Below are 23,731 nucleotides of genomic sequence, written 5' to 3'. Positions count from 1 at the left end.
ATCATAAAAATTAGTGGCTGAAAACATTTTTTTTTTTTTTTTTGCCACATGGGGTCTTAGTTGCAGCATGTGGGGTCTAGTTGCAACATGTGGGATCTAGTTTCCCAACCAAGGATTGAACCTGGGCGTTTTGCATTGGGAGAATGGAGTTTTAGCCATTGGACTACCAGGAAAGTTCTAGCAATGCATTATTTGCTTGATTTTCTGGATAAATTGGGATCATTATTCCGGTTTTTACTTGAGCTCTCTCATGAGCAGTGAGTTAGTCAAGGCTTAGGGTTCAGTGGGTTAACTGGTCAACTGAGATGGCTGGATCTCCCTGTCTTTCCATGTGGTCTTTCATCTCAAGTTTTTTCATTAAACAGCAGTCTCAGAACAGCATTCCAGGAGGAAGAAGGCGAAGTTGCAAGATTTCTTGAAGCCTGGACTAGAACGTGCACATGTGGTTTTCATCACATTCTATTGGCCATACTTAGTCCCAAAGTCTATTCAAGGAAAAATAAATAGATTCCATCTTTCAATGGAAAAAGCTGCAAAGAATTAGTGGCCACCCCTGCATCACATCTACATTTATTGAGTATGCAGAAACAAGGGCCATGTCAGAACTGAAAAGAAGTTAGAAAGGGAAAGAAATAAAGAGTAAAGAAAGAGTCAAGGGAACAGACTACTGCAAAAATGAGAGGAAAAGGTCACAACATAAATCTTATAAAGAGGTCAAGTCAGATCAGTTCCAAAAATAGCAATTGGATTTAGAGATTACGTCTTTGATAAAGCTAGGAAGAAATGTGTCTGCTGTGGGTGTGTGGTGGTGGAAGTCACTTTAAAGTGGTTGTTACTGGAAAGAGGTGAATTGGAGAAAGTGACTGTGGGTTATTATTTGAGTTTGTGAAGGAAAGGTAGTTGAGGTGTGTGTGTGTGTGTGGTCAAATTGAGTGACCTGATTGTAGGAAGGACCAGAAGTAAAGATAGAAGATATAAAGAGTTTGAAGAGTGAAGAGAAGTCGCTCAGTCACGTCCGACTCTTTGCAACACTGCGGACTGTAGCCCACCAGGCTCCTCGGTCCATGGGATTTTCCAGGCATGAATACTGGAGTGGGTTGCCATTTTCTTCTCCAGGGGATCTTCCCGACCCAGGGATTGAAACCGGGTCTCCTGCATTGTAGGCAGACGCTTTACCATCCAAGCTACCAGGGAAGCAAGAAGGGATAAACTGGGACTTCCCTGGTGGTCCAGTGGTTAAGAATCCACCCTGCAATGCAGGGAACAGGGGTTTGATCCCTGGTTGGTGAACTAAGATCCCACATGCCCCGGAACAGCTGAGCCCCTGTCCTGCAGCTACTTAGCCTGAGCTCCACAATTATAGAATTCTGTGCATCACAACAAAAGATCCCACATGATGCAATGAAGATCCCACGTGCTGCAGCTGAGATACCACTGAGCCAAATAAATAAATAAAAATGAAGTTATTTTAAAACATTATAAAAGAAGGGATAAATTATGAAGCAAAGTCCTAGAGGAGGTGGAGACAGTGACATTCAGAGGCTATTAAAGAGTTAAAAACTTTGAGAAGGTAAATGGATGTAAGATACTTTTCATGTAGATGACCAGTGTTTTTCTTTTATCCATAACGTTTTCAAGTACCTCTTTAAAAAAATGGCATGAGGCCCTGGTATATTCTTATTTCTACAAGTAATTTACTTGTTGCTCTTTAGGTAATTGATTTGTGACTAATGTGAAGAGATGATTATTTTAAATAAAACTGCCAGTTGGAAGTCACAGTTTATTACTGTTTATTATAGACCATGTTCAGAATGTAGAAATCAGGAATAAAGGAGCTCCTCTTACGTTTTCAGCTATCCTACTGGATAATTCAAATTCTTACATATTTCTAGCGCCATTCAAATCTACCATCATATTTCAGAACACATTTAGAGAGGGATGAGTAGGTGGCTGCAGGCAAATACAAGCTGAAAATCACCGTCATTAGAAAACAGCTTCCACTAAGAAGGCAAAAGCAATTATGGGCTTAGCTGCCAAAAGGAAAACAAATGTTAGTAGTTGACATAACTACAGCTATTGTTAAACTAAATATTCAGGCTGGGTAACTTTCCTTTAATGAATGTGCTCTTGTTTTGAATTATTTCTTTACAAAGTACAAATCAATAAGGAAAGTTTTGCGAAGCACAGGTAACACTTGGAAGTAAGCCCTAGAATTTCCAATAAGATTAGATATTTTCTCAGCATTTCATCTAGTAAACGCTACATGTTAATATTTACATTTTGAGTATAATCAACTTCCGGAGTCTTAGTTTACTTAACCTCCAGTAATCTCCAATACACATTCTTTACACATCCCCTTCCCTTTTCTCTGTTTATGGGAATTATGTATAGTATTATAGGACCCTGCAGTGATGGAATGTTTAGGGTTTTTCTTATCCTATATGACTGGCTTATATTATTACACCCTAGAAAATTAAAACTGGTATTAGTAATGCATAGAACTAGTGATTTTTTCTATGCATATATATGCATAAAATTTTAATTTTCAAGATAGTTTTAATATTTGCTGCCCCTATTTTTCATAGAATGATTAATTTTCTGAAGGACTCCAGTTTTAAAACTATTTTAATAAAATGTGAATAAAATAAACAGTTTGCGCTTAATGAAAACTATTTGATAGCACTATTTTCATGCTTCATCTATCAAAACAGTAATCCAAATTTACATAGCAGCCTAAGCAAAGACTTGTATTGTTTGTGACTGACACGATCTGTGATGATCTCTTCCTGAGACTACAGTACTATGATCTCAAAAATTTTACTTCAGAGGGCATGCGTTATTCTCTGGGTAAAATAACCAGAGTTATTTTAGCATGTAGATGCAGAGAGATTCCTCACCATTTGTCTGCTTCATTAATTTTAATTGTGTTCAGACTTTGTTTTGTGTGTGTCTAAGTGTGTAAACCATTCCCTTATTTTGGGGGATTCCAAAATCACTGCAGATGGTGATTGCAGCCATGAACTTAAAAGACGCTTACTCCTTGGAAGGAAAGTTATGACCAACCTAGATAGCATATTCAAAATCAGAGATATTACTTTGCCAACAAAGGTCCGTCTAGTCAAGGCTATGGTTTTTCCAGTAGTCATGTATGGATGTGAGAGTTGGACTGTGAAGAAAGCTGAGCGCCAAAGAATTGATGCTTTTGAACTGTGGTGTTGGAGAAGACTCTTGAGAGTCCCTTGGACTGCAAGGAGATCCAGCCAGTCCATTCTAAAGAAGATCAGTCCAGGGTATTCATTGGAAGGACTGATGCTAAAGCTGAAACTCCAGTACTTTGGCCACCTCATGCGAAGAGTTGACTCATTGGAAAAGACTCTGATGCTGGGAGGGATTGGGGGCAGGAGAAGAAGGGGACGACAGAGGATGAGATGGCTGGATGACATCACCAACTCGATGGACGAGTTTGAGTGAATTCTGGGAGATGGTGATGGACAGGGAGGCCTGGCTTGCTATGATTCATGGGGTTGCAAAGAGTTGGACACGACTGAGCGACTGAACTGAAGTGTGTAAACATTACAGAAAGAGTCAAAATTGTCACTTAACAGGTTTTTTTGTTTGTTTGTTTTTAATTTTATGGGTAGTGTATGGGAATAAAATGTTTTCCTTGACCCTGTTAAGTTCCATGCCTGGTTCTGAAAATTAAACTGACCAAAAACAGACTGACAAGAGAAAAGCATTCACATTAATTTATTGTAAGTTTTACATGACACAGGAGCCTTCTTAAGGAAATGAAGATCTAAAGAAATGGTTAAATCCCAATTGTTTTATGCTAGGTTTAATGAAGAATGCACAGTCATGGAGAAGTGTGGTAGATAGGTCAAAGAATACAAAGTAAGTATAGCAAACTGGGAGAAATTTAATGGAGTCTGGATTCGTCTCTTCACTTTGTATTCAGAGATAAGAGTGCTCCTTTCCTTCCGATATAGGAAGGGCATCTCTCAGCTGAGGATGCTAGGATCACTTTCAGGGGAGAGGCTTGGATGGAATGTCCAAGTGAACTCCCCATTTCTCCCATTTTCTAGAACTCCTTCTGCTTCAAATACTCCAGGTACCATATTTTGACATATCATGTATTGAATCCCATCAATAGTACATTTGCTTACTTCACATGCCTTCATGGTGCATTAAGGTGATCAGTGTTTAAGTACAGAAAACAGCCCAAACCAAATAGATTTTAAAATCAATATAGCTTTAAAAATGTGTTTATTTTTGATCATGCTGGGTCTCCATTGCTGTGCACAGACTGTCTAGTTGTGGTGCATGGACTTCTCATCGTGGTGGCTTCTCTTGTGGAATGTGGGCTCTAGGGCGCCGGCTCAGCAGTTGTGGCTCACAGCCTCAGTTTCCCTGTGGCAGGTGGACTCTTCCCAGACCAGGGATTGAACCTGTGCACCCTGCATTGGCAGGTGGATTCTTAACCGCTGGACCACCAGGGAGGTTCTCAGTATAGCTTTTAAATGATTAGAGACCATGTCATGCTTTAGAACTTACTAAAAATGTAGTATGTGTATAGAAAAAATATTTATTCTCTCTAGTTGCTGGGATGAATAAAATACTTTTAAAAAATCTGAATTGAATGGGCAATTCAGCATTTTACACAGATGTCTACTAGGGGAACTATAAAATTATTTTCTGGTTGCTTCTTAAACAGGTGAAAGAATTAGGAGTCTGTGTACTGACAAGTTTCCAGATTTCCAAGAAAGTCAGTCATTAAATATCACATTGATAGATGATCCTGTATGTATGGACAATGTATAGAAGCAGGTAGTAAGTAAATATATAAAATACTTTTATCATAATACCACAATTTTTTTCCCTCTTCAGTAGATGACTGTATCTGACTCAGATTTAGTATCTTGTTTCCAGTGAGAGAAAACTTAATGAAATATGTTGATTATTTTATTAGGCAGTAGGGAGTTCATCAATACGGATTCAATTCTAACTCATTTAATCCAAATTATTCTTATTTTCCTTATTTCTACATGATCTGTATTTTCTCCCACTTACTAACTGAGGGTGGTATTGAACAAATTCTTAATTTCTTGTGCTTCAGTTTTTTAATCTTTGTAATGAATTTGATTACAGGACATAGCTGATAGGGTTGTGATGAAAATTATATGAGTTTATATATTTTAAGCACTTAAAACAATGCCTGGCACATATTAAGCATGAAATAAATGTGAGCTATTGTCAGACTTTATTTTTCTGGGCTCCAAAATCACTACAGATGGTGACTGCAGCCATGAAATTAAAAGACACTTACTCCTTGGAAGGAAAGTTATGACCAACCTAGATAGCATATTCAAAAGCAGAGACATTCAAAAGCAGAACCAACAAAGGTCCATCTAGTCAAGGCCATGGTTTTTCCAGTGGTCATGTATGGATGTGAGAGTTGGACTGTGAAGAAGGCTGAGCACCGAAGAATTGATGCTTTTGAACTGTGGTGTTGGAAAAGACTCTTGAGAGTCCCTTGGACTGCAAGGAGATCCAACCAGTCCATTCTGAAGGAGATCAGCCCTGGGATTTCTTTGGAAGGACTGATGCTAAAGCTGAAACTCCAGTACTTTGGCCACCTCATGCGAAGAGTTGACTCATTGGAAAAGACTCTGGTGCTGGGAGGGATTGGGGGCAGGAGGAGAAGGGGACGACAGAGGATGAGATGGCTGGATGGCATCACTGACTCAATGGACGTGAGTCTCAGTGAACTCAGGGAATTGGTCATGACAGGGAGGCCTGGCGTGCTGCGATTCATGGGGTTGCAAAAAGTCGGACACGACTGAGCGACTGATCTGATCTGATTGTTATCTAACGTCTCCTTCTACACACACCCCACTGTTCTTTTCCCCAGTCACCTTACTTATTTTCTAAGTATCTGTTCCTTAACCACCAAACCTAAACATCATCATATTAAGTAATAAACTGAAAGAGTCCTCCTCACAGATAAGATCTAAGGATCTTAGATACAGGATCCAAGATCCTGTCCCAAATGAAATCTCATGAGGTTCTTTTACCTAATTTGACTTTGAAGGGTTATGGAAATTGAGAATGTCTTGAAGACATTGGGGTCAACTTCTATGTCTTATTATGGTTTATTACATATTACCTAACTTTGATTATTATTGCTTTTTAAAAATTTTTGTGGCATTTTTATACAGAATATGTTAATATCTCATGATTTCCAATAATATTTAAGATGATATTGAAATTTTAAAATCTTTCTCTCTAAACATATCTTTTGTCCTTCCCCAGCTATATAATGCATTTCTGAAATTAAAGATCATCTTATCTTCTATAGAATTTTACCCGCATTGTTTATTCATATTTATTAAAATCATAATTCTGTTAACACATTATTGACCAGGGGATGTTTTGCAGAAACTAATGCCTCTGGTCAGTAATGTGTTAAGAAATGAATCTTGAATCAAGTTATAAAAATATGTATGCTATAATTCAAAATGGACAATTTATTTGGGGAATAACTAACTTATTAGTTACTAGGATAGATTTGATTTACATAGAACTTTTTTCAATCATATATTTAAACTTTTATCTTTACCAGAGTCTGTCTTAAATTTCTGTTTGGGTCATTTTTTTTCTCTTACTACAAAGCCACCCAATTATAGTATACAAAATATAAATTTTTCTCTTACATAATAGTAGTGATATTAACTAATTAATTAGCTAAACTCATTGTATTGAATTGGATAAAATGTTCATTTGAGTTTTTCTGTAAGATGTTATGGCCAAACCAGTATTTGTATTCTGATAATTTTGATTATTGGGAAAAGATGCTATTAAATTTGGAAGCTTGACCTTTTAGTTTTAAAAGAAATGTGTCATGTAATTTAAACCCTGACTACCCAAACTAATTACTTATGGCATCCCTCAGTATTTTAAACTTCATAATTTGTAGAGCTGGGTTTGTAAGTTAAAATACCAGTTTATAATCTTTGGTATGGAATGTGATTTAATAAACTTGCCCTTTATCTTCACCTATAATTATTCTTTATTCTGGTCATAACAAACACCCTCTTCCAACAACACAGGAGAAGACTCTATACATGGACATCACCCGATGGTCAACACCGAAATCAGATTGATTATATTCTTTGCAGCCAAAGATGGAGAAGCTCTATACAGTCAGCAAAAACAAGACCAGGAGCTGACTGTGGCTCAGACCATGAACTCCTTATTGCCAAATTCAGACTTAAATTGAAGAAAGTAGGGAAAACCACTAGACCATTCAGGTATGACCTAAATCAAATCCCTTATGATTATACAGTGGAAGTGAGAAATAGATTTAAGGGCCTAGATCTGATAGATACAGTGCCTGATGAACTATGGGATGAGGTTCGTGACATTGTACAGGAGACAGGGATCAAGACCGTCCTCATGGAAAAGAAATGCAAAAAAGCAAAATGGCTATCTGGGGAGGCCTTACAAATAGCTGTGAAAAGAAGAGAAGCGAAAAGCACAGGAGAAAAGGAAAGATATAAACATCTGAATGAAGAGTTCCAAAGAATAGCAAGAAGAGATAAGAAAGCCTTCTTCAGTGATCAGTGCAAAAAAATAGAGGAAAACAATAGAATGGGAAAGACTAGAGATCTCTTCAAGAAAATCAGAGATACCAAAGGAACATTTCATGCAAAGATCGGCTCAATAAAGGACAGAAATGGTATGGACCTAACAGAAGCAGAAGATATTAAGAAGAAATGGCAAGAATACACGAAGAACTGTACAAAAAATATCTTCACGACCCAGATAATCACGATGGTGTGATCACTGATCTAGAGCCAGACATCCTGGAATGTGAAGTCAAGTGGGCCTTAGAAAGCATCACTATGAACAAAGCTAGTGGAGGTGATGGAATTCCAGTTGAGCTATTCCAAATCCTGAAAGATGATGCTGTAAAAGTGCTGCACTCAATATGCCAGCAAATTTGGAAAACTCAGCAGTGGCCACAGGACTGGACAAGGTCAGTTTTCATTCCAATCCCAAAGAAAGGCAATGCCAAAGAATGCTCAAACTACCAAACAATTGCACTCATCTCACACACTAGTAAAGTAATGCTCAAAATTCTCCAAGCCAGGCTTCAGCAGTATGTGAACTGTGGATTTCCTGATGTTCAAGCTGGTTTTAGAAAAGGCAGAGGAACCAGAGATCAAATTGCCAACATCTGCTGGATCATGGAAAAAGCAAGAGAGTTCCAGAAAAGCATCTATTTCTGCTTTATTGACTATGCCAAAGCCTTTGACTGTGTGGATCACAATAAACTGTGGAAAATTCTGAAAGAGATGGGAATACCAGACCACCTGATCTGCCTCTTGAGAAATTTGTATGCAGGTCAGGAAGCAACAGTTAGAACTGGATATGGAACAACAGACTGGTTCCAAATAGGAAAAGGAGTTCGTCAAGGCTGTATATTGTCACCCTGTTTATTTAACTTATATGCAGAGTACACCATGAGAAAGGCAGGGCTGGAAGAAACACAAGCTGGAATCAAGATTGCCGGGAGAAATATCATAACCTCAGATATGCAGATGACACCACCCTTATGGCAGAAAGTGAAGACGAACTAAAAAGCCTCTTGATGAAAGTGAAAGTGGAGAGTGAAAAAGTTGGCTTAAAGCTCAACATTCAGAAAATGAAGATCATGGCATCCAGTCCCATCACTTCATGGGAAATAGATGGGGAAACAGTGGAAACAGAGTCAGACTTTATTTTTCTGGGCTCCAAAATCACTACAGATGGTGACTGCAGCCATGAAATTAAAAGACGCTTACTCCTTGGAAGGAAAGTTATGACCAACCTAGATAGCATATTCAAAAGCAGAGACATTCAAAAGCAGAACCAACAAAGGTTCATCTAGTCAGGGCTATGGCTTTTCCTGTGGTCTCTGTATGGATGTGAGTTGGACTGTGAAGAAGGCTGAGCACCGAAGAATTGATGCTTTTGAACTGTGGTGTTGGAGAAGACTCTTGAGAGTCCCTTGGACTGCAAGGAGATCCAACCAGTCCATTCTGAAGGAGATCAGCCCTGGGATTTCTTTGGAAGGACTGATGCTAAAGCTGAAACTCCAGTCCTTTGGCCACCTCATGCGAAGAGTTGACTCATTGGAAAAGACTCTGATGCTGGGAGGGATTGTGGGCAGGACGAGAAGGGGACGACAGAGGATGAGATGGCTAGATGGCATCACTGACTCAATGGGCGTGAGTCTGAGTGAACTCCAGGAGTTGGTGATGGACAGGGAGGCCTGGCATGCTGCGATTCATGGGGTCACAAAGAGTCGGACACGACTGAGCAACTGATCTGATCTGATCTTTATTCTTTAATTAATTATATGCTTTTATTCAAGACAATGTAAACTTCTACAAGGTAATTTTAGATTTGAGCCTGAGATAAATATCCTGAAATTGAATTTCTTTTGTTACTGTATTATAGCTGCCATTCCTAATCTTTAGTTCTGAATCTTGCATTGTTGAGTTAGTCTGTCTCCAAGTGTTATTTACTGACTTGTTTTAAATATGAGTGCCACATGTAGTGGGTTATACACCAAAGAGTTCTATAGACTGGACCTAATTCCCTGTGATAGTTTATTTGGTCAAGATATTTTGAGAACAGACTTCATAAGAAGGATTTTTATAATTCTACAGGCATCTATGTTTTCCATGGAAAAATCTTACTATTAGGAGGCATTGAAGTCTGTTCTCTGTGCTGAATCAGAATTCAGTGCAACATGTATTTTTTTCCCTCTGTACTCTTATTTTTATTACAGGATACATAAATGAATAACATATGTTATATTAATTCTGATTGTGGTCCTTGCTATGGCTTTGAACTGCATGATGATATCAGGGAAAAATAAATGTCTTTTGAGGAGTTTAAATATATTTTGAGGTTTAATCAAAATTTCAAAGGGAATTAATTTTACTATGTGTTAGGAAATATTAAGGAGATTATTCCTACTTTTCTATAGAATTAGAAGTTTGGAAAGCATTCATTTAATTTGAACTGCATGTAAAAAAAATACTAAGACAATATCTTAGTTTGGCCAAAAGTCTGATAAAATTTAGAATAATAGCAACCTTTGTTTTGTATTCAGCAATCAGAAAAGCACAAATAATCAGATTTTTAAAAATACAGTATTGACAGCCTTCAGAATGGGAGAAAATAATAGCAAATGAAGCAACTGACAAACAACTAATCTCAAAAATGTACGAGCAACTCGTGCAGCTCAATTCCAGAAAAATAAATGACCCAATCAAAAAATAGGCCAAAGAACTAAATAGACATTTCTCCAAAGAAGACATACAGATGGCTAACAAACACATGAAAAGATGCTCAACATCACTCATTATCAGAGAAATGCAAATCAAAACCACTGTGAGGTACCATTTCACACCAGTCAGAATGGCTGTGATCCAAAAGTCTACAAGCAATAAATGCTGGAGAGGGTGTGGAGAAAAGGGAACCGTCTTACACTGTTGGTGGGAATGCAAACTAGTATAGCCACTATGGAGAACAGTGTGGAGATTCCTTAAAAAACTGGAACTAGAACTGCCTTATGATCCAGCAATCCCACTGCTGGGCATACATACTGAGGAAACCAGAATTGAAAGAGACACATGTACCCCAATGTTCATCGCAGCACTGTTTATAATAGCCAGGACATGGAAGCAACCTAGATGTCCATCAGCAGATGAATGGATAAGAAAGCTGTGGTACATATACACAATGGAATATTACTCAGCCATTAAAAAGAATACATTTGAATCAGTTCTAATGAAGTGGATGAAACTGGAGCCTATTATACAGAGTGAAGTAAGCCAGAAGGAAAAACACCAATACAGTATAATAACGCATATATATGGAAGTTAGAAAGATGGTAACAATAACCCTGTATACGAGACAGCAAAAGAGACACTGATGTATAGAACAGTCTTTTGGACTCTGTGGGAGAGGGAGAGGGTGGGATGATTTGGGAGAATGGCATTGAAATACGTATAATATCATATATGGAACGAGTCGCCAGTCCAGGTTTGATGCACGATACTGGATGCTTGGGGCTGGTGCACTGGGACGACCCAGAGGGATGGTATGGGGAGGGAAGAGGGAGGAGGGTTCAGGATGGGGAACACATGTATACCTGTGGCAGATTCATTTTAATATTTGGCAAAACCAATACAATATTGTAAAGTTTAAAAATAAAATAAAATTTAAAAAAATTAGTTTAGATCTAAAAAATAAAATAAAATAAAAATACAGTATTGTATTCCAATTCATTTGAATAATGTGACTTCAAGACAATATTATATTCCAGGGTGCCTTTGAATAACCAAAGCAAGAAAATGTTATATTCAGTGTAGTTTTATTGCTAAGGTATTTTTAAAGATACTTTCTAACTTGTCTAGGCATGTCGTACATGCCTGTACTGTCCACAACCTTAACTAAGTGATAGATTTATTTATTTATTTATTTTTCTCACTTCCCTTGGTTATCTCTGGGAATTTCCCTTTGGTCCTGTAAAGACTGCAGATATTATCTTGACTACTTCTTCTCCTAAACTGAAGGTGTCTCAAAACCTTCATTCCTAATTCTGGTCTTTGGTTGTCCACTCTGTCACAGGGCAGAATAAACTTGCAAAGAAAGAGTAAGGGAGAAATACAATGAAACCCTTTCTGCTGACTTCCAACCCTCTCCATGCCTCTGGCACTGCCCTAGTCTCCTTGGCCACTTCTATCCTGTCATTTCATCCCCACATCTTTTCTTCCTACTGTCCATTCCCCATTTAATGGTCAGATATTCAAATACTATTTCTTAATGAAGAAGGAAGATTTACTATTTCTTAATGAAATCTATGAATGCAAGTTTGTTTGTTTTTCCCCTGAACTAAAATTAATCCTATTCTGAATACTTGTGTTTCTATAGCATCTTAATGCAGCTATCAGTATTCTTTAGGACCAGTTCTGGGACTAACAGAGGGGAGTCCAGTTGGACAGGATTAATAATAATAATCATAAATACTGGCAATGCGGGTGAAAGGAGAAAAAGTTCCATTGGCAATCCATTAAGTAGAATGCCAACTTGCATCACTTATTTAGGAAATGTCTCACTTATTTGTTATTTTTGTTTTAATATATTTTACTGTTAGATTCTCCACAAGATGTAAGAAAAAACAGAATAGACAAAGCTGTGATGAAAGTATATTTTGTTGTATATATGGATCAAGATTCCTCAACGGGCTTCCTCTGTGAGTCATCAGTAAAGAATCCACCTGCAATTCAGGAGCCACAAGGGATGCAGATTCAATCCCTGGGTGGGGAAGATCCCCTGGAGGAGTAAATGGCAACCCACTCCGTATTCTTGCCTGGACAATCCCATGGACAGAGCAGCCTAGTGAACTACTGTCCCCGGGTTACAAAGAGTCGGACATGACTAAGCAATGAGCCCACGCATGCATGCATACATGGTTCTTCAACAGCACCACTGTTGACATTTTAGGCTAGATCATTCCCATGCTCCTAGCATCCCCAGACCCTAATGTGAAAACCTGAAATGTCCCCACACATTTCAGGCAAAATCACCGCTGGTAGAGAACCACTGGTTTAGAAGGAGAGCGTTCAGTTTACATAATAAGCAATGGTAATAAAAAGAAACAGAAGAGTCTTTGGGCAATGAGGCAACACTAAGAGATATGTCCAACATGCTCGTAAAGCTTCACAGGTCTGTACCCTTCAATCTGTTGGAGACTTCCATCAGTGTTTGCAGACAGAGGTTCCATCAATTGCTTGAAACTGATAAAAGTATAACTTTTGATTTCCAAGCATGGAATATGATTCTGCAGAGTTGAGCAATAAGAGCATTTCACTTAGAATCACTCCTATATATGGCAGCTAGATTATGTTAGTATCATACTTCCAGGCTGGCCTAGGAAATAAAAAGTTATAATGTAGATTCTTTGGAAAAATGCATTCAGAGATCTAAATATTTTTTATAAATACCATGGATTGCTAGTTTACATATACTGGGTTTTAGCATATCTTATAATGTAATTATTCTTAATAATTTCTCATTTTAATGATTCTTATTTTTTTTAAGTAGGGCTCAATATGTAATATTTGTCCTGATAAATTTTATATATCAAATTTCAATTAAACTTCAATGTCTACCATACTAGGAAGAAATGTCATTTTTTGAATTATTCTCCTGGGCCCCAAGTTCTTTTTTTTTTTTTTTTGTACAACTTAAAGATAGCCAAATATTATTTATTTATCTTTATTTTTCTCTGCCTTCACATTTAATCCTTTTTCTGTAAATACTTATGTTGTGGATCTTCAATTTGACATTAAAATGTCTTATTTAATACTCAAGATTTCCAGATTTAAATAGTTGATTTATTCCCTACTGCTTTATGCACCATAGTTTCTCAATGGAAACTTGTTGAAGAAATGTTTAGTTGTATGAATTTGCATATATAATTCCAAGCCAACTCATCTTAATTCTGTGTATTCTGTGGTATTAAAACTAATTATCAGTGGAGACATTTTTAAGTTCATGATTGAATACAGGGTGAATGCAAAAATTCTCAAATATAATTTTCACTCTATTTCAGAATAAATCTGGAAAAGTACCTGTGAGGCTAACACATGTTGCTGAATAGTTTCATTTGGCATATACATTTTCTTAGTTGTCTGAAGAAGATAATCTAAAAGGAAAAAACTGAATAATGAAATAGTTATGGAAGAGTAGTCAGGTGAAATATAAATATATGTATAGATTATTTTCAGTATAATAAACTTTATTACCACAGTGTTAAAATCAGAGAGTTATAAATCAGAGAAAGATTAAAAGGATTCTCAGCTCATCTGTGATCCAAATATTATACTAATGATCCTTTTAAACATCTTTAATTAGATAAACAGTTCTGTTATATTGGAAGTGTACATGCAAAAATACTGACAAGCTAAAAACAGGTGAAAAAATATTGTGGGATGGATTGGAAAATATTTTGAAAATAATACTGTTAACTACTGTAGCAAGCTCAATAATGTTACTGAATAATACCACACCCTTCTCAGCATTAAGTAATAATAACAGTAATTTTACCATTAGTGTTAATAACCTATATTTACCCAGTACATTTTCCACAATTTTCAAAGGACTCTTCTTCTTTCTCTTATCTGATATTTGAAGCAATCTTGTGAGAAATGTGAGTCAGATATATAATATATATTGCAGTATTACAGTGATGAGTACAGAAGATTAGAAAAATTTATAATTTTTCTAATTATAAATTCATAAATAAATTTATAAATAAATTCTATACATTAAAATAATTTATTGGAATTCAAAATGAATTAGTTAGTGAAAATGAATTGTTAGTGAAAATTAAGATGAAATCATATTTTAAACTATCAAGTATTGTTCCTACTATTCCTTTTTTGAAAATCTTTACAAATAAATCTTGTTAATGTTTCAGAAGGCAAAAAAGAATTTAAAGCATCAGATAAAAATGGATACTGTGGTGCGATGAGTGTTTTTTATTTTCTTTTATATACGTAAATAATTTTTAAGCTTATTTTGTGATTATAAACTATTTGAAAACATAAACAGAGCATGTTGTTGTTATTCAGTCTCTCAGTCATGTCCGACTCTTTGCGACCCCATGGACTGCAGCACGCCAGGATTCCCTGTCCTTCACCATCTCCCGGAGCTTGCTCAAACTCATGTTCATTGAGTCAGTAATGCCATCCAACCATCTCATCCTCTGTCATCCCCTTCTCCAGGCTTCAGTCTTTCCCAGCAACCAGGTCTTTTCTAATGCTTTTTGCATCAGGTGGCCACAGTACTGGAGTTTCAGCTTTAGCATCAGTCCTTCCAAAGAAATCCCAGGGCTGATCTCTTTCAGAATGGACTAGTTGTAACTCCTTGCAGTCCAAGGGACTCTCAAGAGTCTTCTCCAACACCACAGTTCAAAAGCATCAATTCTTCGGCGCTCAGCCTTCTTTATGGTCCAACTCTCACATACAGACATAGTGATGGTGGTTTAGCCACTAAGTCGTGTCTGACTCTTACGACCCCATGGACTGTAGCCTTCCAGGCCCCTCTGCCCATGGGATTCTCCAGCCAAGAATGTGACTACTGGAAAAACCGTAGCTTTGACTGTATGGACCTTTGTTGGCAAAGTAATGTCTCTGCTTTTTAATATGCTGTCTAGGTTGGTCACAGAGCAAGCACCTTTTAATTTCGTGGCTGCAGTTGCCATCTGCAGTGATTTTGGAGCCCAAGAAAATAAAATCTGTCAGTTTTCATTGTTTCCCCATCTGTTTGCCAAGAAGTGATGGGATTGGATGCCATGATCTTAATTTTTTGAATGTTGAGTTTAAGCCAGCTTTTTCATTCTCCTCTTTCACCTTCATCAAGAGGCTCTTCAGTTCTTCACCTTCTGCCATAAGGATGGTGTCATCTGCATATCTGAGGTTATTGCTATTTCTCCCATCAATCTGGATCCCAAACAAAACAATACTTAATTAGAATCTTTGGATATATTCAATAATATCAAATTTAATAAAGTGTAAAATACATATATAATTTCTAAAGTATGTATGGGAAAGGTCATAATATATAGTAAATAATTATGTAGTATATATTGTGTATATAATAATAAGGACTTCCTACGTGGCTTAGATGGTAAAGAATCCACCTGCAATGCAGGAAACCTGGGTTCCAATCCTGGGTCAGGATCCCCTGGAGGAGGAAATGGCAATCCACTCCAGCATTCTTGCCTGGGAAATCCCATGGACAGAGGAGCCTGGCAGGCTACATACAGTCCATGGGGTCACAAAGAGTCCATGGGGACATGACTGAGCAACTAACACACTTTCATACTACATAATTATAGGTGCAGTATACTATATATTGGGCTTCCCAGGGGACTCAGTGGTAAAAGAATCCACCTGCCAATGCAGGAGATGCAAAAGACAAGTTTATCCCTGGATCAGGAATATCCCCTGGAGAAGGAAATGATCACCCACTCCAGTATTCTTGCCTGGGAAATCCCATGGACATAGGTGCCTGGTGGGCTACAGTCCATGGGTGGTAAAAAAGGCTGACACGACTTAGTAACTAAACAGCAAATGTTTTATAAATCATACAAATATTTCTGTGATCCACATTTCCATGATGGTATCAACCGCTGAAGAAATGCTCAGCAAATATTTGTCAAATGAATGAGTGAATAGAAACTCGATTGGAGCCATACTATAAAATAAACATCATTTGCAAAATCCTAAGCCTGCTACAAAGTAGAATTAAACATAATGTGGCTTATACTAGGTATGGAAGATTTACTGCCTACATTCAATGAAGAATAGTAATTACTTTTAAACACGCTCAGTCAAGTGGCAGAAGTTTCGAAAACTACCTGGTTTGAATGATGATAATAAAAATTCCTCAAAATATTTAGAGAATAATTGAGTCAAGAAAATAAAAGGACGTTTAGAGCAAATTTTTTTTAAGTGTTCGAAACCAGTTAGCTTGTGAACTGTTAATAAAGGCACTCAATTTCTCATATATAATATGGAAATAATAATATCTTTCTTGATTGTGCATAATGACTGTTAGGGTTATATCATCCACATGAGCTGAAAACTATCAGGTCTCTAGTGGAAGCCATAACATATAAGCACTTGCTCCTTCCAAAACAGAGAATCCCAATTAGCGCAGGGATCATGGAAGAACTGGGGAATTCTCATGTATGTCATTATTATTCTAGCGTACATAAAGACTCCCTGATCCCTGTTTTCCAGTCTTCTTCACAGCTGCTTCACAGTGTAGAGCTGAAGCGCTTATAAGTCATGTGTCATCCTTAGCTACAGACCCAGAACTGATGTTTCCCATCTAGAAAATGTAACAGGATGTAAGGATTACTCTAAAGAGTTAGCAGTAGGGCTTTTATACTTATGAGAGTTTTGTCAGCTAAGGGAGGCATCCAGGCAAGTCACAATCCTTTATTGCTGTATGAAAGCAGGAACAAGATTAAAAAGAAAAAGGCATAGAAGGTAATACATTTCCACATGCTTTTCTCCATGGCTGGCTATTGGGAAATGTCCTTCCTTGACCAGTTGGGTGCTCTAATGAGGCACTGTGGTTCCACTGCTATCAAAGGCTAATTTATGTGATAAAGTTCCTCTTTAAGAAGTAGTTTATGGTTTTTCTTCCAATTTAATCCACATGTCTAAGCCATTAAACTCATAAACTTGTTTTTACAGTGCATTAATTAAAAGTACACTCCAGTCAGCTTTTTTGCTTAGGTTGAATCTTCACTTTGTCACTACTGTGTGACTTTGTTCCTATTCACATGTCACCTTCTTAGAGAAATCTCTCCTGAGCTCTCTAAATAAAGTAGACCCCTTCTCTTCCAAGTCATTCTCTATCACTTCATCCTCTTTAATCCTCTTCCTAGCATTTACCCCTATCTTATCTTAATTACACATTTATGTCCATGTCCTTGTCTCCTTTGCTTATTGCTATATCTTTAGCATCTTCAGACATATCTGGCAGATGGTTGGCATACAGTAAATATTTGCAGGATGAAATAATCACTAATTTCAATAATGGACTATTTTCAATTCTTTTACTCTACTAACATTCTTTTTACATTTCCATGATTATTCCCTAGTCCTACGTCTCCAGCAAAATAGTCTTGTATGTGCATGCTAGGTCACTTCAGTTGTGTCCTACTCTTCGTGACCCTATGAACTGTAGCTCCTCTGCCCATGGGATTCTCCAGGTGAGAATACTGGAGTAGGTTGCCACGTGCTCCTCCAAGCGATCTTCCTGACCCAGGGATTGAACCGGCAACTCTTAGGTCACCTCCATTGGCAAGCAGGTTCTTTACCACTAGCACCGCCCTGGGAAGCCCCAGAATAGTCTTATTCTACCTCTTATTCATCACCACTCTGATTATTATTTTAACTCTGGTAATTCTAACTGCAGTTATATTGTGTCTGGCTTTCTAAAGATAAAATAGCCTCCATTATCTTTGACAACAATTTGCCTGTTCCAGAGCCCAACAGGAGTTAAAAAGAAAACTAAGATATTTTTCATGGTCTTAAATTTTCTTTATTACCATAAAACGTGTGATTCTTATGTAGTCTCACCTCAAAATGCATCTCTCACTAAGGGTAAGATTTAGAGAGGGTATTAAAATTAAACCATCTTTCTGAGTTTATACACGTGATGACAGTAGTATAATGTACTTTGTTTTTCTTTTAGATCTCCAACTAAAGAAATGGATTCAGAAGAGAAGGAAATTGTGGTTTGGGTTTGCCAAGAAGAGAAGATTGTCTGTGGGCTAACCAAACGCACCACCTCTGCCGATGTCATCCAGGCTTTGCTTGAGGAACACGAGACTACATTTGGGGAGAAACGATTTCTTCTGGGAAATCCCAGTGATTACTGCATCATAGAAAAATGGAGAGGCTCTGAACGGGTTCTTCCTCCCCTAACTAGAATCCTGAAGCTTTGGAAAGCATGGGGAGACGAGCAGCCTAATATGCAGTTTGTTTTGGTTAAAGCAGATGCTTTTCTTCCAGTTCCCTTGTGGCGGACAGCTGAAGCCAAATTAGTGCAAAACACAGAAAAACTGTGGGAGCTCAGCCCGGCAAATTACATGAAGACATTACCACCAGATAAACAAAAAAGAATAGTCAGGAAAACTTTCCGGAAACTGGCTAAAATTAAGCAGGACACAGTTTCCCAGGAGCGAGATAGTATGGAGACATTAGTTCATCTGATTATTTCCCAGGATCACACTATTAATCAACAAGTGAAGAGAATGAAAGAGCTGGATCTGGAAATTGAAAAGTGTGAAGCTAAATTTCATCTTGATCGGGTAGAAAATAATGGAGAAAATTATGTCCAGGATGCATATTTGATGCCCAGTTTCAGTGAAGTTGAGCAAAAGCTAGGCTTGGAATATGATGAAAGGCAGATGCTGGAGGACCTGAGAGAAAGTAATGGAATTGTACAGCTGGAGGAACGACTGACCTACTACAGAAAGCTCATTGATAAGCTCTCTGCCGAAATAGAAAAAGAAGTAAAAAGTGTTTGCATGGAGATAAATGAAGATGCAGAAGGGGCAGCTGCCAGTGAACTTGAAAGCTCTAATTTAGAGAGTGTTAAGTGTGATTTGGAGAAAAGCATGAAAGCTGGTTTGAAAATCCACTCTCACTTGAGTGGCATCCAGAAAGAGATTAAATACAGTGACTCATTGCTTCAGATGAAAGCTAAGGAATATGAGCTCCTCGCCAAGGAGTTCAATTCCCTTCATATCAGCAATGCAGATGAATGCCAGCTAAAGGAAAACAGAGGAAAGGAATCTGAGGTGCCCACCAGCAATGGGGTGGTTTCTCCTTTTACTCAAAGAATATTTAACATGTATACAAATGACACAGACTCAGACACTGGTATCAGCTCTAACCACAGTCAGGACTCGGAAACAACTGCAGGAGATGTGGTGCTGTTGTCAACGTAATTTAAATGGCTTCACTCTGACTTACTTTAATATTGTTTGTGTTTGTTTAATTTAATAGGAAAATTTAAATATTCCACTCTTGATAAAAATGTAAATAATGTTAAGGAATTCAGTAGCTAGTAAGAGCTAGAGAAGTTTGTTTGTTGGTTTGTTTTGATTTAAGAGTTCCAGTGTTATCTAATTATTACAAGTTCAAACAATGAGCTGTTTATTAGGAATGCAGCAAAAATAGCTTGTAGGTATATAACAGAGAAATAATTTGATGTGAATTATAGTCTGTTTCTATGAGAAGTGATGTATTCAAACTTCAGACTAGTTCTTAATATTAGCATCAATATATTGAAACTATACACGTGAACAAGTAAAATTAAGATGTATTGTTATAGAGTTTTCAACACTGTATCATTGGTATTTTATAATCTGTAAAGTATATGATAACTCTTATATTATAACTATATTAATTCAAATCCTTGTTCATTTCTTTGCTATTTAGAATGTATATCATCTCTGTTAGTTCCTGAATCCCTCTACCTGTTTAGGTTTAGATAAGAGGAGATGGAAGGTCGTTACTGGAACATGTACAAATACCGTCAGTGGATCAGACAGGGGTATAAATAAGAAAAGCCAAGTTTTGCAGACAATAGCAACTTTTCTAAAAAAGCTGAAAATTAATAGATATTTATGTGCTTTCTCTATCTGATATGCAAACCTTTAGCTCAAACCAGTCATCTATGCAGGTTCATTCTTTGAGTGAGATACGGTGTGAGTCACAGAGAAAAATCACAGGGTCATAGTCCTGTTTGATTATACCTTATCTAAAAAAGGTGAAGGGATGCATCTTGGAGTCCTTTGTGTGGGTAAAATAGAACTCCATGTACCTTAAGTATCCCCTGGAGGAGGGCATGGCAACCCACTCCAGTATTTTTGCCTGGAGAATCCCATGAACAGAGGAACTTGGAGGGCTACCATTCATAGGGTCACAGAGGGTCAGACACGACTGAAGCAACTTGGCACACACAAAAAAAACACCCATAAATATTAGTATTTTTCCTCTGAAAATAGAGATAGGAACTCATGTGAACAAAATCCTTTTATTCTGCTACACTATAATTCAGATGGTCTATATGGTCCTTCATTTAAGGTGCAAACTGAAAAAAAAAAAAAAAAAGAGCTCTACTCTATCCCACTCTCAAGCATGAAAGTAAATATCCAACAAATTGAATAGATGATTTAGATTCTGTCTTGACTGAGAATCATTATAGTGCCAGAAGAGGCTTGGTTTGGCTTGGTTTTAGTTAGGAAGTTCCTTTCTTTCTCTTTCTCTTTCTCTCTCTTATCTCCTTCTTTCTCTGCCTTATTTCTTGCTATTGAACACATTACATAATTGTATTAAAAAGTGTTTTGTTGTACTATTGCATGAATACAGCTGCAATTGTTTTTCCTTTAGCTAACATCTTCCTCACATGTGAGTAAATAGATTATTTTACTTAGTTTGAATATGTGGATATTAGTTAAGATTCTCAGTATTTCTCATTTCTTTCCTTTTTATCTTTATGTTTACTGTACTATATGTTTTAATTCAGTCTCCTAATATTTTTAAAATTTCTCCATCCTCCAGACATTTTGCCAACCTTTGGGAAGATATTTAAAATTTTCTTAATATTTCAGTTTGGGGGAGTATCTAATGTTACCCTTTTTCATACTAAGATTCTGCTGAAGGCCTTATTTGAAGTTGCATGGTAAACGCCTTATCTGAAGTTGCATGGTAAGAAAAGTAGGAATTTCCACTGTAGGGAAAGTATGATAATAAGTAATAACACAAACATGGGTTTAATTTGAAAGAAATAAGAAAGTAATTAAATAGTCATTTAAGAAAGGGAAGTTTATTTGCCTAATATTTCATTAATCATTCAGTACTATGGAAAGCTATTGACATATTTATTATTCTCTTCTGGGGATTAAACTCAGAAGATCATCATCAAAGATAAAACAGTTGTAGTATTGTTTTTCAAAAGTAATCTCGTTGAATCTCTTTGGATTACTCTCTAGTGGGAAAATAATGAGAAGAACATTGTTACCTGCTATATAATTTGATTAATTATCTGAATCCAAATCTGATAAGAAATAGAACTAGTTAGATAATGGCATTTTAGAAGCTTTGCCTGATTTTATACAATGTTTGATTTTATACAATTAAGCATAGTGATGCATTCTAAGAGCTAATTCTTCTATTTTTTCAGTAAATAATGTTAAAAACTCTTGTCAGAAAGCAAGACCTTTGAGTTTTAAAATCACATTAAAATTTCAATTTGTTCTGTTGTTATACAAATGTATTTGTGCCTTTGATTCATTACAGTATTAAATCATCAATCACCATGGTGAATCTCTAATTTAGAATAATATATTAATACAAATAAAAATACTAAAATGCAGTGCCCTCATCTCTGGATACTGAGCTATGTAAAATTAAATGAGAATGTATAGTCTAAATTTAGAACTTGATAGAAACTTTAGTATTTTAGTTATTTATAGAAGCTTTAAAATAAAATGTTTATAAATTCTTGAATAACCTAACAGATTAACTATGAAATTGTTATATGAAGCTAGAAATAGCAAACAAAACCTGACTATTTTTCCCTGACTAAAATCTGTAACAAGACAGATTTTAAGAGTGTGTCTTGTTCATTCTCCCACTTGAAATGTCTCTTTTTTTCTTCCATCTGCTGTATACTGAAATACCATCCATTTCAAGCTTTTCAATGTGTTATCTCTTGCTATGAAACATGTTTTTCTATTCAACCATTGTAATAATTTATCTCTGAACCCACAATTATATCAGGTGTATTTTTCATAAAGGAGCATTTGTATTCTGGCTTAGCATATATTTATATATGTACTTATCTAACTTCCCTCCCTCAACACATTTTTATTGTCTTATTACTTGTCTGTCTTGTTAACCTAACTGCTTCTAATCAATCTCTTTGCCCCTACTCAATTCTGAAATTGAATTGCTAAATTTTAGAAGATTATAACTTAAAAAAGTTATTTCTATACATGGTAAATAATACCGGTGCATTTTATATATAAATATGCATTTTAGCAAACTTAAAACATTAACAATTCTACTTATAAATCCTTTGGAAGAGAGACTATGTCTTAGTGTCATTATGAAAAAATGTTACCGTACTATTTTCTATTTTATTTTTAATTCACAGAGTTACTGATTACAAACAATGGGAATATTTTCTTTATAAAAGCTTCAGTGGTTAAATTGTGGTGTTTTTCACTGCATCCCTGCATTTAATGAAAAATATTTCATAGAGCTAGGTTTTAAGTAGTAGACACACAAAATAACTTTGAAATATCTTAACTATTTTATTTTATCTTTTTCATTAAAAATATAAATAAATGGCCTTTCATTGGTGTGTAGAAGCTATTTTAATCCCTTAAAATTTTATTTTTATATTTATTTAAACATCTACTGTACATGACAAAATATATATCTGTGGCTGCATTTTATAATTTTTCAAGGTAGGATTATTATTTTAATTGAAATGTATTTTTCTTGAGACAAAAGGAATACCTTTTAATATGATACAGATTTCTTTTAAATATTAGGCTATTTCTTTTCATACTACCTGATTGGTTTAATAACTTGATGTGACAAGTACAAAATACAATTTTTTCAAGTGTAACTGGTCCAGAATAATAAAAGGAATAGTTGTATACTTTTGTGTGATATTGTTTGCCTTTTGGGGTGCGTTATCTGTCTATTAAAAATAAATGTTTTTCAGTTGAAATTATATAATTGTCATGCTGACTTGCACAAGTTAATATCAGGCATTGTTTCATGACAGTATTAATATAGAGCAAAATGATCTAACAAAACCTTTTGTTTTGGGTTTCATACATGTTTGTTTCAACTTATCATGAAAGAATGTCCTCGCTTTTATACTAGATGGTGGGATTTATACTAGATGGATACTAGACGGCTATCTTACTTTCTATAATGAAGTCCAGTTAAAAACCAAAGATACTACTCAAGTACGTATCTACCCTGCTATTATTCAGTTTGTCATTACCCTTATTTCTCAAACAACAATAATTTTAATTAATTTTGGAAATAACTCAATG

General features: G+C 36.2%; 1 protein-coding gene across 1 annotated transcript in view; it reads left to right on the top strand.

The window, feature by feature from the left end:
• RASSF9 (Ras association domain family member 9) overlaps nucleotides 1-23,405 on the top strand; it is a 38,518-nt gene extending 15,113 nt beyond the window's left edge. Inside the window, exon 2 of the mRNA XM_086403728.1 lies at nucleotides 18,337-23,405. Coding sequence (XP_086259854.1) covers nucleotides 18,337-19,597 — 1,261 coding nt within the window. The 3' untranslated portion in view covers nucleotides 19,598-23,405. The remainder of the gene's footprint in view (nucleotides 1-18,336) is intronic.
• The last annotated feature ends 326 nt before the right edge of the window (nucleotides 23,406-23,731 follow it).

Source organism: Bos grunniens, chromosome 5, assembly GCF_055505025.1.
Source record: "Bos grunniens cultivar Pamir isolate PY7600 chromosome 5, Bosgru_T2T1.0, whole genome shotgun sequence".
NCBI lineage: Eukaryota > Metazoa > Chordata > Mammalia > Artiodactyla > Bovidae > Bos > Bos grunniens.
The sequence above is the reverse complement of the archived record's forward strand: the minus strand, read 5'-3'. Positions and strand labels throughout refer to the sequence as shown.